Raw genomic sequence first — 17,159 nt, forward strand, 5'->3', positions numbered from 1 at the left:
GACAACAATGATGTTTATGTATCGTCTGTCGACTTAAATGTTATTTACAAAATATCCCAAGATGGAGAGAAACATGACATTATTCTTGATGAAGAAGATGGCATAAAGGGACCGATGGGACTTTCTTATAACGATTTAACAAAAGAACTCATGGTCATCAATGAGGAGGGATTGTCCATTATGATTTATAAAATGCAATAATCTCCCATTATTTTATTAAACTTTATGATTTTTTAACATTTCTCATGAAAGAGATCTCTGTACATTCATAACACAAAGAGTTTTTTTTATAAAGTTTTTTTTAGATATTTCAACTTTCAAAAATAGGTTAATGTTCGTCTGAAATAATTGTTACATCACTAAATACGTATACTCTGTATTATATCGATTGACTGTACGATGATTGAGATCATCTGACATGATCGCTACATCGGTAGATGATACTCTGTATTATGATTTGTACGATTGTTGAGATCATCTTACAGTATCGCTACATCGGTATATACACTGTATTATTATCGGCTGTACGATGGTTGAGATCATCTGACATGATCGCTACATCGGTAGATGATACTCTGAATTATGCTCTGTACGATGGTTGAGATCATCTTACAGTATCGCTACATCGGTTGATGATACTCTGTATTATGATTTGTACGATTGTTGAGATCATCTTACAGTATCGCTACATCGGTATATACTCTGTATTATGATCGACTGTACGATGGTTGAGATCATCTTACAGTATCGCTACATCGGTTGATGATACTCTGTATTATGATTTGTACGATTGTTGAGATCATCCTACAGTATCGCTACATCGGTATATACTCTGTATTATGATCGACTGTACGATGGTTGAGATCATCTGACATGATCGCTACATCGGTAGATGATACTCTGTATTATGCTCTGTACGATGTTTGAGATCATCTTACAGTATCGCTACATCGGTATATACTCTGTATTATGATCGGCTGTACGATGATTGAGATCATCTGATATGATGGCTACATCGGTAGATGATACTCTGTATTATAATCTGTACGATGGTTGACATCATCTGACAGTATCGCTTCATCGGTATATACTCTGTATTATGATTAACTGAACTATAGTTGAGATCATCTGACATAATCGTTACATCACTTGATACTCTGTATAACGATCGGCTGTACGATGGATGAGATCATCCTACATTATCGCTACATCGGTAGATACTCTGTATTGTGATCGGTTGTACGATGGTTGAGATCATCTGACATTATCGCTACATCGGTAGATACTCTGTATTGTGATCGGTTGTACGATGGTTCAGATCATCTGACATTATCGCTACATCGGTAGATACTCTGTGTTGTGATCGGCTGTACGATGGTTGACATCATCTCACATATGCATTACATCGGTGTAACGATCGGATGTACGATGGTTGATATCAACTTACGTAATCGCCACATCGGTAGTTACTCTGTATAAAAATCGGCTGTACAATGGATGAGATAACCTGACATAATTGTTACATCGGTAGACGCTCTGTTTATCGATTGACTGTATTATGGTTGTTACATCACTGGATACTCTGTTTAATCATCTTATGTACGATTGTCATAATCGTAAGATTGCTATATACTCAGTATAACGATTGACTCTGCGATGGATGGTTGGTATCATCTGATATAATAGTTACATCCCTCGATATTTCATTAAACGATCGACTGTGTGAGGGTTGATATCATCTTTATTTTATTCACCTTGCTAGATATTCTGTTTAACAATTAACAATCGATAGAACGATGGTTGCAATCATCTCATATCGTCACACCAGTATATACTCTGTTTAACGATCGGCTATATGATGGTGGAGATCATCTAACCTATCGTTATATTGCAAGATTATCTGTTTAATGATTGACTTCGATTGTTAAGATATTATTGATTGATACTAAATAACAAATTCTAAATAAAATTGAGAATGGAAATGGGGAATGTGCCAAAGAGACAACAACCCAACCATAGAAAAAAACAACAGCAGAAGGTCACCAACAGGTCTTCAATGTAGCGAGAAATTCCTGCACCCGGAGGCGTCCTTCAGCTGGCCCCATAACAAATATATACTAGTTCAGTGATAATGAACGCCATACTAATTTCCAAATTGTACACAAGAAACTAAAATTAAAATAATACAAGACTAACAAAGGCCAGAGGCACCTGACTTGGGACAGGCGCAAAAATGCGGCGGGGTTAAACATGTGTGTGAGATCTCAACCCTCCCCCTATACCTCTAGCCAATGCAGAAAAGTAAACGCATAACAATACGCACATTAAAATTCAGTTCAAGAGAAGTCCGAGTCTGATGTCAGAAGATGTAACCAAAGAAAATAAACAAAATGACAATAATACATAAATAACAACAGACTACTAGCAGTTAACTGACATGCCAGCTCCAGACTTCAATTAAACTGACTGAAAGATTATGATTTCATCATATGAACATCAGGCACAATCCTTCCCGTTAGGGGTTTAGTATCATACCATCATAACATATATGAGAAGAACATAACCCGTGTGATGCCAACAACTGGTTTTTGAATAAATGTGTTTAGTTCCGATGCAAAGACCCTATAAGTGAATCAATATTAACGCCAAAATATGCAATCTTTAATGACCTGACAACAGTATCGTAACTATATCCCTTCTTAATAAGTCTATTCAAAGTTTTTTTTTAGTTTTTGAGGTGAATACTGACACCTTTGTGCTTTATAAAGAATATTTCCAGAACAAACTGGATGTGAAATACCTGAACGTATAAGAAGTCTGCATGTTGAGCTATATTTACGAATGATGTCCTTATACCGATGATAAAATTTAGTAAATGTTTTGACTAGTTTGTGATATCGAAAACCCTGGTGTAATAATTTTTCAGTAATACATAAATTTCTCTCGTTAAAATCTAAAACAGTGTTACATACACGAGCGAATCGTACAAGTTGAGATATATAAACACCGTAAGATGGTAACAAGGGAACGTCATCATCTAAAAATGGATAATTAACGATAGGAAATGAAAAATTTTAGTATTCAGCTTTCCGTTAGTGATATAGATATCAAGATCGAGGAAAGGGCAGTGGTCATTGTTAGTATTAGCTTTATTTAAAGTAAGTTCAACAGGATAAATTTCTTTAATATACATACTGAAGTCGTCATTATTGAAAGCCAAAATATCATCCAAATATCTAAAAGTATTATTAAATTTGTTTACCAGATGTTGTTTCGATGGGTTTTTTGCCTATTTTTGTCATAAATTGTAACTCATAGCAATACAAAAACAGGTCCGCAATAAGTGGTGCACAGTTAGTCCCCATTGGAATTCCGATAATCTGACGATATACGGAATCCCCAAAGCGAACAAAAATGTTATCTAGTAAAAATTCTGACTTTTTAAATGCCCATTTAATTAGGTGTGTGAATTTTTTCTTAATGAGAATGTGAGGCAATGTGGTATACAGAGTAGAAAAATCAAAACTTTAAACAGATTCAAAATCACCAATATAAGCATGCAATTTATCAAGTACTTCCAACGAGTTCTTGACACTCAAAAGTAATTAATTCCACTATTTTCGAAGGCCTTATTTGAACAATTTATTATCAGGTTTTTAATTGTACCAAGTGTGCTGGTAAGAAGAATAGACAATTTAGTAGTGGAACAATGGCTTGAAGACGGAATAAATCTATATTTGTAAGGTGTTTTGTGTAGCTTCGGAAGCCAGTACATAGTTGGGACTTTGATTGTATTTGGCTCTGCTTGTAAAGCGGTAGCTAAAAGTTTATGTTTGTTACAGATGTCGTTTTCTGAAAATGGAGTCAGTTGGAATGTTGGTGAATTGGTGATTTCTTTTTTCAGAACCTCAATGTAAAATTTACGTCAAACAATAATAATATTATTAGCAGCTTTATCGGCCGGGACAAAAACAAATTTCTTGGCTAGTTCTTTTATTTTATGTTTGATACGAGAAATAGGTTTTTTGTGGTTATTGTTAATAGTAAAATGTTCTTTAAAATGTTGAATACGTATATCAACTATCTTCATTACTGAATTAAAAAAAGAGTCCAAAGATTTTTTGTCAGCTTTTCCCCGTTTTATCCATTTCATACAGTAAGTATGGAGTGAGTCATGGATGATATTACGACACTCATTCCAATTAATAATTGACGGGGGACGATATTTAGGTCCTTTACTGAGGAATGATTTTAACTCTCGGTCTTGAACGATGTTGAGATCTCCTGTTATAACATGGGAAATGGGTCCATAAATATATTCGGAGGTACTACAATTACATGAAGTAGGTGTATTTTCACTGATATTAACATCTTTACACAGTTGACTATAATTAAACACAAATTTCCGGGTAGATTTCTTGTAAATATAACAAATAAGAGGTAGCTCAGTATTGTCAAAATATCCAGGAATTTGTTCTTTAACAGAATGGTCGTTAAAGATATCGGCAATATTTACAAAATCAAAACCTTTATTGACATACTTTATTTTAATAAAATGTTTTTTTATGATCTTCAGGGCGATCAATTTTGGGAAATAGTTTAGAATAACAATATGCCATAATAATTTGAACAATTTCATACTTAGGACTGCTATATGAAATTGTGTTGCAATCCTCCAAAATTTTATTTAACTAAACTATACTTTGTTTGATTTTTTTATGAATAGTAAAATAATGTCTTGCTCTCCTCATCCTATCTAGACGAAGAAGAAAAAACGATCATGCAGATGTGCATACCATTATCAAACTTGGTATTATACAGAATTTTATATTTAGAATTATACCCCTACTTGACGGAACAGGTAGTAGTGAGGTTGGAGTTAATTTAACTTTTATGTCTGCAACTTTTCCTTAACTGCTCTACAGAATTTTGTGAAACTGAGATATGGCGTTTTACTCAAAGGATGTACTTATGCACCTATTAATATTTCATTTCTTCATGGGAATTTAATGGTTAACTTTGATATTTAATGACTGCATCTCATAAAGCCCAATCAGCATATAATGCAACGGTCTAAGAATCTATACCATATAATACCATTGAGCACACATTTCTTTTCTTCATCAGAATAAGGTTTTTGGTTAGTAGATCATTGACTTTGCCACTGCTTCATCTGGAAATACCCATTTGTATCTAAAAAATACCATCTTCTGGGAATAAGTCTTCATCTCCCAATTTGTTTTTGATCTAAATAATTTTGAGGTCTGCCTAGAATTCTCATATTCTAGTTTTTCATTTTTGCTCGCGCTCGGTCTATATGCCTCTTAGTGTTTCTTGGATACATATGATGTGGCTCTGTACTTATACATCCCGTTATTGTGCTATTGTACAACATTTTTGTATTCTTGTTTCATTTTTGCAATTGCCATTTGATATGGGACTGTCCTTGTTGAATTTTCCTCAGAATTTCGGTATTTTTGTAATTTTACTTTCGCATATCATGAATTTTGCCATTGCTTAATCTGGGGGTATCTATTTTGAATCTGCAGCTCCTCCTTAATCTCTCATTAGAATTATTTTTTCTCAGAAACTAAACCATATGGTGCACCTCTCAGTTTTTTTATACAAATTAGTTTTGGGGTTTTTCTTATGTAAATCATGGACTTCACACAATGTTTGTATTATTTTATAAGCTTTGATCATAACACATCTAGTTGGAACTGAAACAACCTATGAACGTGAAATTTTAGGCATCCTACAAAACCTTTTGAACAAGCACTTTCTTCACAAGTGCATGTACCAGATCAGAACTATGACAACTTTCACAAACTGTTCCCGAGAATTTTTGAATAACCAATATACTTTGCCTTTTTCATAATAAATTCTGAAGATTAGAATATTCGTCATTCAGTAATTTAACAACAGCTAACTGGTAATCGATTCAAAATAATGCAACAAGTTTAAACAATAATTTTATTCTATTTATTTTCATTTTGATGAAATGAGTCAATATTTCATGTTTTGTTTCAACAGAAATAAATTATTAAATGTATAATATAATCATCATTACAGATAATATCTCAAAGACATTAAAACCTATTCATCACAAGAGTACAAATATACATAGAAAAAAATGCCTTGATATTCTAATGATCTTTTAAGTTGCACCAAAAACCAGTGCAAGACAATTGGCCTTACGTGCTAATAAAATAAGTGACTAAAGATTTTTGACATATTTCTTAATTTTGTTTTTATGCCTTTATAATACTGTCAACATACAACGAAGATAGTTCAACGAAGATAGTTCGCTACAATGACCTTAATTGGAATGCCACTGTGTATAACTGTACAATTCAATCTTCATAATTAATTCAATGAAACGAATCCATTAAAGTCGCTAGGGTTCAAAAATATCTTTACTTATAATCGTATAATTGCCCATTCATTTCTTTTAAGATCAGCAAAATTCGCCATGCGCTCAGTGCAAGAAGGACAGTAAAGTAAACCTTACGACACTTTTTTTGAAGTAAAATTAGAAAATTCAAAGCAGGAATAAGTCATTTTTCATTTTCACAATTTTTTCTGGAAATTCTAATGTCCAATATATTTGACAATGAGGAAGCAAAGAAAGATTCAGATATAATTTGGCTCCCTTGTATATTTGAAATGACTGATGTTCTTAAACATTCAATTTTTCTATTTACACTGACCATGAAAATAGCACTGATATTTCTAACTTTAAACACAATTTGCATTGCAAAATACTGAACAACCTTGTACATGCCATTAGACCATGGTTTAGTATCAGTATACACAGTGGGGCCATTCAAGTTGAAATCCTCCCCTATTTGAATAATTACGATAGTCCTCTCTACACAACTTCTACAAAAATGACCAATCTTACAAACTCTTCAATCTTATTACTACAACAATAAAGTACAACAAACTTTGGTTTCATTACAAAATAGCAAAATATACAATTAGTGTCGTCTTTATACAATATCATTTTGGAAATGTTTAACGTAAAGGGAAATTAATCTCCCTGCAAATTGCAAAATATATAAATAGAACATTTTTATATTACATAAATACATTTGTACAAAATTAACAAGAAAAACTGACAAATGAATGAAAATATGATAAAACTAACAAAATATGATTTGAATATGATACAACCATTGAACTTGTACCCTAAGTCTACCCCTGACTGTAAAAATGAGACTTCTGCATGCATGTTAACTTACAAAAAGTTTTCTTCCGTTTTCAGTATAGAGTTCAGAAAAGTACTTGACATAATTGACCCCTGACCTCTAATTGATACAGATATATGCAAATAATAAAAGTTTTTAACAATGAGGCAAATAAGCTTCACAGATACTTTAAAAACAAATTGCAATATTTCTAATCATTTACTACTAATCATGTTTTCTTCTGTGGTGCTTATAAAATTGACATCTGAACTATCTCATTTTGAAAGTTCATCTTGGACCTTACTATGCAATACAAAAATATAAATAAAATGCCTATAAGGACTATCTGGAGTTTAAACAGTGGAATTGGAGGGCAAAAATACTGATTTAGTTTACACAATTCAAATTAGGGAGAACATGTTTACACTATAGACTCTTTTGAAAAATCTAATAGATTATATATAGATCTCATTATTTGATTGAAAAATAGTTACTTTCTTGGTAAAAAATTTGATATCAATTTAAAAGGAATAATTTATTATAACATTTCTCTTGAAAAATTATGGTATAATCTGGTTAAAATTTATATGTAGTCCAACATTTGGCACAATAATTTTAAGAGACAAACAAGAATAAACAACAAATCAATATTAAGTAGCAATTAAAAAGGTTGACTATTGAATATCTCCCTTTAGAAATATTTCAGACTGAAAAAAAGGCCATACAGGCTCCTATTTTAAAATAGAACTAATACTGACAGACAGATGAATAAAGATACACAGAAAGTCTCCTGTACCAAATATCCAAACAATCATATGTAGAAACCTATCACAGAAATTAATATATAGTTACAAAAAAGGCAAGAAATATGAAATCAGATTATTTTTACAGCTAGTTTCCTGATGCATGTAAAACAAAACTTTGGTTAGCTTGCTTGCTTTGTTTGTATATTGTACAATCAGTAGAATAACACCTAATTAAATTCAAATATGTTATTATGATATATACAGGTAAAACTATGCCTATATAAATTGTTTAAAGATGTCAATCTTATTTACAAAGCTTGAATAAACAGTTATACAAACAAAGCAAGCAAGCCAACCAAAGTTTTGTTCTACATGCATTAGGAAATTAGCTGTAACAAATTGATCATTTGCTTTAAGTATGCCATTTCACGTAAAATACTTGAAGGTATTTTGATATTGAGTAACCCCTTTATTAAACAAGGAGATATAAATATCATTAGTTATTCCCAAAAATTATATTGCCATAAAATTTAATCAAACAATTGTCAGGAAACCCCTTTTTTTTTTAAAAAGATTGGCAGTATTAAGTTATTTAGGATATTTTTTAACATTACCATATGATAATTTGATACCAATTTAGCTGGATATTTTATACTAATTTCTATGGTACTCCAGTTTTTCTTAACTATAATAACTAGGAGTTTTTAAGGAATCAATCTTGCACTTTTTTTAAAATATCTGACAGAAAAATATATATTTCATAAAAAAATATGTTTCCTCTTATATTGAGTCATGGTTTATTATCGAATTTAGCACGCCTCCTGTTATAAGCACTTTACATCGTTTTCAACACATAAAAAAATACTATAAACATTGAAAGTGATTTATATTTAATGTTTTTTTTATTAAATTCTAAAGGGTAGTTGAGGAAAGTCTTCTACCCAGAAAAGAACAACTATTAACCAAGATTGATTGACTGCAAGTGTTTAAAGCCATGTTCAAAACTATTGTGCTCTTTCATGGCTGTCATACTCAGAGAAAACCACAAACTCCAGAGGGAAAACTGACAATTCTAGTCAATTAAGGTTAAAGTCAAGTAAGTACACCCAGAAGCTGGAGATATAAATTCCCTCATTTTTTTCACCAATCTTCAGTTTTGATATGACGAGAATAGAACTAATCGTGTTAAGTAACAATGTGCATGATAAATGATAATTTTCCTCAATTCTTTTAGGACATATCTAGTCCTTAAAAGATAACAACAAATACTGGCATAGTAACAAATTCCTCATTGCATCAACCCTTCCTTATTAGCACTATTTTCGTCTTCGTAACATCAATGGAAGATTAGCATTTAAATTCTTTAAAGCCAGCTCCAAACATCATTTGGAAAATTTCTTTAATATTATTTCATGTACAATTTAATGAATTCAGCTACCACAACTAACTAGGGTGCTTGGAGCTTAATGGAAGCTTATTCCAAAACTATATATACATTATTTCTTAATGACATGACTTGTTTTACTGTAGTGAGGTATGGTGTGAGATATGATGAGCTACACAATAAATTAATCACATATACATTTAATACACAAGTTTCACTGACTTTTTTTTCAAATAATTTAGTTCACGATAAGGGAAGGTACAAAAATTTACAAAAGATTCAGAATTATTCACAAAATGTATAAAAAATACAATAAATATGTCGATTTTTTGAGATCCTGATCCTTTCAGCGTTTTGATCAACCATGACAGATGGAGCATGAATTAAATGCATCACAGAAAAAAAATGTCAAAATATCACAGATTCAGAGAAATGCATTTAATGCATGGTACATCTGCATCAAAACTACGATGTGTATTGGTAAACTTGACACTCGATCATTCTTCACGGGGTCAAAGGTCAACCATGATAGGGCGTTGTAATTCTCTAAAACATACCTGTAAATACAAAGATAATATGTAAATCCTTGGCTTTTCAGAGTTTAAAGACAACCACATTATAAGTCAATAATAGGATATATTGGAAATTCCTGGCTTAAAATTGTCTCTAAATATAGGCAAATCCGGTGTATTGTCAGCAAAGCAAGACATACAGTTTTCTTACTGTGACAAAAGAAATCGTTGTCTCCTGCATACCTGATTAAGGTTTATTTTCTAGAAATATACCACATTCCTGGATAATATTGTGGCATTGGTCTGACAGAGAAATCTTCATTTTTTTCCCATGTCAGGTATTTAACCTGTTAATAATATGTTTTCCAAGAATTTAGTGAAAATTTAGGATATTGTATGCATGGTGCACCGAAATCTTCTTTTGATTATGTATAAATTTTATTATTTACGTACTTTAAACAACCAATCAGACACAAAAACCTATGCAATCTTACTAACCTGAGTACATCACAAGTAATACTTGAGTCTAAGGGATGAGAATTTCTTTGAGATGATGGCATGAACTCCTCCTGATTTGATTGAATGTGTAATGCAGCCTGTAAAATAAAATCACACATGCTGTTTTTAACCAGAAAGATTTGAAACCATACATTTATACATAATATAAAACTAGGAAATATCCAAACGGTTGATGCTTATGGCTATGTACATGTATTCCATTATGTAGTTTGTACATTAAATATTCAAATACCACCTTTGTAATCAGGTGCTCCCACTCTATCTTGTGCGAGAAGTCTTTGGTTCTTACAATGACTAGGTTGAAACAAAGACACAATCAAAGAGCAGATTGCTCTGAGAGATACGATTGATATTGTTTTCATTGACACATGTATACATGTAGCTGGATAATATTATTTTCAAAACTAATTCAACTGCACATGTAAAATGTAAATTACGTAATCTGAATAGTTACAAAATAGCCAATCCCGGTAAAAAGTGTATGAACAATGTACTTAGGCCTATTGTGTTTTATTTTTGTACTATCAATTCCAAGTTTACTTTCCACAGCAGTCACTGAGACTCAGAGTGAGAGAAGTATTTCACTTCATATCTTATCACCTATTTTCCTACGTTAATTCTAGGAGGAACCCCATTCCAAACTCTTTAAATATTTAATTTTCTTTGGGTCAGTGATCATGACTTCTTTCCGTACACATTCCTCCGTTTAAATTGCGATCGTTTTTAATATAATACGACGTTTATCGACAGAACGAGTTAATTTTTCTCAACGTAATGTTTTGATTCAGAATTCACGGAAGTGATTTCCGGAAGGGAGACAACTCGAAACGATAATACAGTCAGGGGACTTACTGAAATAGGTGATTTTTAAATCACTTATTTGAGTAGCAAAATCGTGGTTTTGTCACAAATTGGAATTTTGTATTTTTTCCAAATTTTAAACACATAGGTTTAAATAATATCTTTTAATTAGTAAAATTAAAAAAAAAAAAACTTTTTGCTTCTTTTAAGTAGAAAGGTTTCTGCCCTTGATGCTATCATTTAGCTGAAAATTCTATTTTAGTTGAAAAAATGCTATAATAATGGCTTTACATAATGAACTGATACTTTCTTAAAAGATTTTTCCCAGCAGTGGGAGTATTTTTCCTGTGAAGTTCAAGGTTTCATCTTTCAGATTATGTAATAAAATTCTACTGTTCGCGATAAAAATCTCACTGTTCGGGGGTGTTGAAATTAGTAGGGATTATTAAAAGAATGATACTTAAAGAAGTGATTTTTGGGAAGGAAATTGAGGTCTGATACTTAAACAAGTGATTTTTATGTCATTATCCTAGATTCAGAACAAGGTCATCACCTGAAATGACCTGGTCATCCTAGACAACACAGATGTTGGTTCTGATAAGTTTAGAAACATAATTAGTCCCTGGATCATTAGTATTCTATATTTAAAGCTACAATAAAATTAAATCACTTCTTCCAGTGATTAATTTGTACTACTTAAATAGGTGATTATTAAAGAAAGACAACTCTAACTTCCAACCTTTATGGAAATAATGTTACTTAAATCAGTGATTTAGATAATCACTTATTTAAGTAAGTCCCCTGACTGTAATATGGAAGACTCTATTTCACCTGAAAAGGTGTTGAAAATAAACCTTAACGATGTGGACTAATTTATTTTAATTTAAATGATGCATATGATTTAAAATTATGCAACAATAATAACCCTCAATAGCAGACATACATAGAAAAGATCCCATGAGTTATAAATTAATCAATCGAGTGGGGAATCCAGAGCAACCATTTAACCTAGTACCCCTTGAAGTCAAGACAAGAGTGCACACGCTGAAATGTCTCGCCTTCTATACTTATCATTGATATTATGTTGATAGTCCTAAGTAAAAAGCTTAGCTTTATAACAACTGTACCATAAACTTAACATTAACCAAGATAACTAAACAAAGACCAATGAACCTTGAAAATGAGGTCAAGGTCAGATGAACCATGCCAGGCAGACATGTACAGCTAACAATGCTTCTATACAACATATATAGTTGACCTATTACTTATAGTTTAAGAAAAATAGACCAAAACACAAAAACTTAACACTGTGCAATGAACCGTGAAAATGAGGTCACGGTCAAATAAAACCTGCGCGACTGACATAAAGATCATAAAATATTTCCATACACCAAATATAGTTGACCTATGGCATATAGTATTAGATAAAAAGACCAAAACTCAAAAACTTAACTTTGCCCACTGAACCATGAAAATGAGGTCAAGGTCACATGACATCTGCCCGCTAGACATGTACACCTTACAATCATTCCATACAACAAATATAGTAGACCTATTGCATATAGTATGAGAACAACAGACCAAAACACAAAAATTTAACTATAACCACTGAACCATGAAAATGAGGTCAAGGTCAGATGACACCTGCCAGTTGGACATGTACACCTTACAGTCCTTCCATACACCGAATATACTAGCCCTATTGCTTATAGTATCTGAGATATGGACTTGACCACCAAAACTTAACCTTGTTCACTGATCCATGAAATGAGGTCCAGGTCAAGTGAAAACTGTCTGACAGACATGAGGACCTTGCAAGGTACGCACACATCAAATATAGTTATCCTATTACTTATAATAAGAGAGAATTCAACATTACAAAAAATTTGAACTTTTTTTTCAAGTGGTCACTGAACCATGAAAATGAGGTCAAGGACATTGGACATGTGACTGACGGAAACTTCGTAACATGAGGCATCTATATACAAAGTATGAAGCATCCAGGTCTTCCACTTTCTAAAATATAAAGCTTTTAAGAAGTTAGCTAACGGCGCCGCCGTAGCTGCCGCCGCCGTAGCCGCTGGATCACTATCCCTATGTCGAGCTTTCTGCAACAAAAGTTGCAGGCTCGACAAAAACTATACGCATGCGCATTATTACCTAAACAAACCCTGTAGTAAGAACGTATATTAAACCTAAATGGTTCTCTATTTTTTATGGAAGTACAATATCAAATATCAGTTTAATAAGTAAAACTCCACTTCAGTTCTTATATGACAGAAATAGATTTATCGGAATTCAGAGAACTCTCGCATTTTTATCGCAACTGGGGAATTCCCTCTGACGTGTTTCTAAATTTATAACCAGGTGCTCCGCAGGGCGCAGCTTTATACGACCGCAGAGGTCGAACCCTGAACAGTTGGGGCAAGTATGGACAAAACATTCAAGCGTGATACAGCTCTGAATTTGGATTGTGATCAAATTTTTGACATTACATGGGTTTTTTTACACAAAACAAATGTCAAGATTTTACAAATCAATTAAAGATTTCTTCTTATTTAAATCTAAAATTAAATAGTTGACACAGCATAGGTTTCTGACACAGAATGAATGTGGTCTAATGAACTTAAAAGTTTTTTTTTTGCCTTTGAGCAATTCACTATGCTGTTGAATATTAATCCTCTCAAAAAAATGTTTGAAGAAATTTTCTTTTTATTTATGAAATCTGAAATGAGAAAAATTTAACCCCCCCCCCCCCCCTTTTTTCACATCCCCGTTTCCCTTTTTCCAAAACTGATATCAATTCAAATTTCTAATGGAGTTTGCAACAATAACTACTCTTTTAAATACATCATAAAATATTAAAATGTAAAATAAAGTGCTTGTTATCACTGAATGGTAAAGATTGGTTGGTAGTAAAAGTGAATATACATTGTTTATTGTATAAAACAATAAAAAAAAACTTCATCAGCAACATTTTATATTGGCAAATTTCCAATGAAGTTATTTACATAAAGTTATTGGCAAATAAAAATAGAAAATGACATCATAGTCATGTCTGGCAAATTTCCAACATACATTATCTAAAACATTTTAGATAAGATAAGGAAAAAAAGCTTCATCAGCAACATTTTATATTGGCAAATTTCCAATGAAGTTATTTACATAAAGTTATTGGCAAATAAAAATAGAAAATGACATCATAGTCATGTCTGGCAAATTTCCAACATATATTATCAACTACTATTCTATACAAAGAAAGATAACTCCAATTGAAAATTAATTGCTATTGCACAATATTGTGCAATTAGATATTTCTTGCTATTGTGCAATACTGTGCAATTGAAAATTTCTTGCTATTGCACAATACTTGATATGGAATCCTGATTTGGACCAACTTGAAAACTGGGCCCATAATCAAAAATCAAAGTACATATTTAGATAAAGCATATCAAATAAGCCCAAGAATTTAATTTTTGTTAAAATCAAACTTAGTTTAATTTGGACCCTTTGGACCTTAATGTAGACCAATTTGAAAACTGGACCAAAAATTAAGAATCTACATACACAGTTAGATTTGGCATATCAAAGAACCCATTTATTCAATTTTTGAAGAAATCAAACAAAGTTTAATTTTGGACCCCCATTTGGACCAACTTGAAAACTAGGCCAATAATTAAAAATCTAAGTACATTTTTAAATTCAGCATATCAAAGAACCCCAAGGATTCAATTTTTGTTAAAATCAAACTAAGTTTAATTTTGGACCCTTTGGACCTTAATGTAGACCAATTTGAAAACGGGACCAAAAATTAAGAATCTACATACATAGTTAGATTCGGCATATCAAAGAACCCCAATTATTCAATTTTTGATGAAATCACACAAAGTTCAATTTTGGACCCTTTGGGCCCCTTATTCCTAAACTGTTAGGACCAAAACTCCCAAAATCAAACCCAACCTTCCTTTTATGGTCATAAACCTTGTGTTTAAATTTCATAGATTTCTATTTACTTATACTAAAGTTATGGTGCAAAAACCAAAAATAATGCTTAATAGGGCCCCTTTTTGGCCCCTAATTCATAAACTGTTGTGACCTCAACTCCAAAAATCAATCCCAACCTTCCTTTTGTGGTCATAAACCTTGTGCTAAAATTTCATTGATTTCTATTTACTTATACTAAAGTTATTGTGCGAAAACCAAGAATAATGCTTATTTGGGCCCTTTTTTGGCCCTTAATTCCTAAACTGTTGGAACCAAAACCCCCAAAATCAATCCCAACCTTCCTTTTGTGGTCATAAACCTTGTGTCAAAATTTCATAGATTTCTATTCACTTAAACTAAAGTTATAGTGCGAAAACCAAGAAAATGCTTATTTGGGCCCTTTTTGGCCCCTAATTCCTAAAATGTTGGGACCAAAACTCCCAAAATCAATACCAACCTTCCTTTTGTGGTCATAAACCTTGTGTTAAAATTTCATAGATTTCCATTCACTTTTACTAAAGTTAGAGTGCGAAAACTAAAAGTATTCGGACGCCGGACGACGACGACGACGACGACGACGACGACGACGCCGACGCCAACGTGATAGCAATATACGACGAAAAATTTTTCAAATTTTGCGGTCGTATAAAAACACTAAATATAAATACTTGTTGATTCTGATTTTCCGTGTTGTTAAAAACACGCATATAAGTAAAGGGAAATATCAAACATAAAGATTATGAAAAGACCATTATAGGAAAGTTGTTTAAGTTCAATCCCTTTGTTTGTTTTTACCTTTTAAACCAAGACAATCATAAGAATCTGAGATGGTCCTTAGTGTTTTGAATAAAACGGTTGACGTGAGGGCATTGTCCTAAGCCACTGGTATAAGTCTACAGATTGCTTGAAAGCAATCATATCCCAAAAATTGGTATTAAAGTTTTTCAAGCCAAGCCTCGACTGATGAAGCATTGATTAGTAAGCTCAGAGTCAATAATGTGTTATATTAGGATCAGATGTCTTCCTGCAAACTTTAACCTTGTGAAGATGGTTCAAATTTAGATCATTTGAGTAGATTTAGTACAAAGCAGTTTTTGTATTCATAGCATCTTTATAAGTTTTTGTCCTGATATGTATTTTATATTTGTTACTTGATTATTGACACCAATACATCTATCCACTATTCAATAGACTATGTAAAATATTCTACATTGTATTCATTTTTTTCTAAAAATACTATCAGCATGTTCCATTAATTCATACTTTTCCCTCAAATAATAAATGTCAAATAAATATATGAATAACTGGAAATTGGGTTTTATATCAACGAGAGAGCAGCCCATCAACTATGTATTCTTCAATCTCATGTTTAAGTGAATAACAACTTACTTTGAATGTATATGGTTTGTGATACTCGCTTTCTGGACATGCTGACCAGAACCATTTTGGCAGAGGTCCAGAATCTGCTGTGGAGACAATATATCCCATTGCAAGAGGCTGCTGTAATAAATTTGGCTGTTCATCTTGAGGATCTAATTCCTGGGAATTCTAAAACAAAACAAACATAACAACTGTAGAATACGTGACGATTTAATGAATTTTTACATTTTCCTGCTATAAACATTTTAACATTAACAAATTCTTCACTCAAGAAACAACAATTCTCATATAATACCAATTTAAATACTGTAGAAACATTGACTTTCGTGGGGTTAAAAATTTCGTGGTTTTGTCTCTCTAAAAGATTTTATGGGGATTTAATTTAGTGGTTTCCTTAAATGTAAGTGGTATTCTATGGAGGTTAAATTATCATGGGGGTTTTAATTTCTTGGATATATTCTTTCCACACAATAAATGAAATTAAATCCTCCATGAAAGTTTCTGCTTTTACAGTATATCATTGATAAAAACCCACAGGAATGCTGTGCGAAACAAAACTGCCAAATAAAGGCAACAGCTGTAAACCGATGTTCAAAAACTATGTTAATACCATTGTCCATATTGTGATGTGCCTATTTTGATT

At 32.1% G+C, this 17,159-nt stretch overlaps 1 protein-coding gene across 2 annotated transcripts in view; it reads right to left on the reverse strand.

Moving 5' to 3' along the window:
- Window positions 1-5,955: 5,955 nt before the first annotated feature.
- The window catches only part of LOC139527560 (mediator of RNA polymerase II transcription subunit 13-like), a 39,233-nt gene continuing 28,029 nt past the window's right edge, over window positions 5,956-17,159 (reverse strand). Inside the window, exons 29-32 of one of the 2 annotated variants that reach the window (XR_011665382.1) lie at window positions 16,526-16,684; window positions 10,331-10,428; window positions 8,333-9,877; window positions 5,956-8,081 (exon numbers count right to left, since the gene is read on the reverse strand). Coding sequence is in view for 1 of the 2 variants with exons in the window: in XM_071323067.1 (XP_071179168.1) it covers window positions 9,745-9,877; window positions 10,331-10,428; window positions 16,526-16,684 (390 nt within the window). In the remaining variant the exon portion in view is untranslated. Of the gene's footprint in view, window positions 9,878-10,330; window positions 10,429-16,525; window positions 16,685-17,159 lie in introns of both variants that reach the window. The other variant, XM_071323067.1, reaches the window with a different exon arrangement.

The sequence above is a fragment of the Mytilus edulis genome, chromosome 6 (genome assembly GCF_963676685.1).
Source record: "Mytilus edulis chromosome 6, xbMytEdul2.2, whole genome shotgun sequence".
NCBI lineage: Eukaryota > Metazoa > Mollusca > Bivalvia > Mytilida > Mytilidae > Mytilus > Mytilus edulis.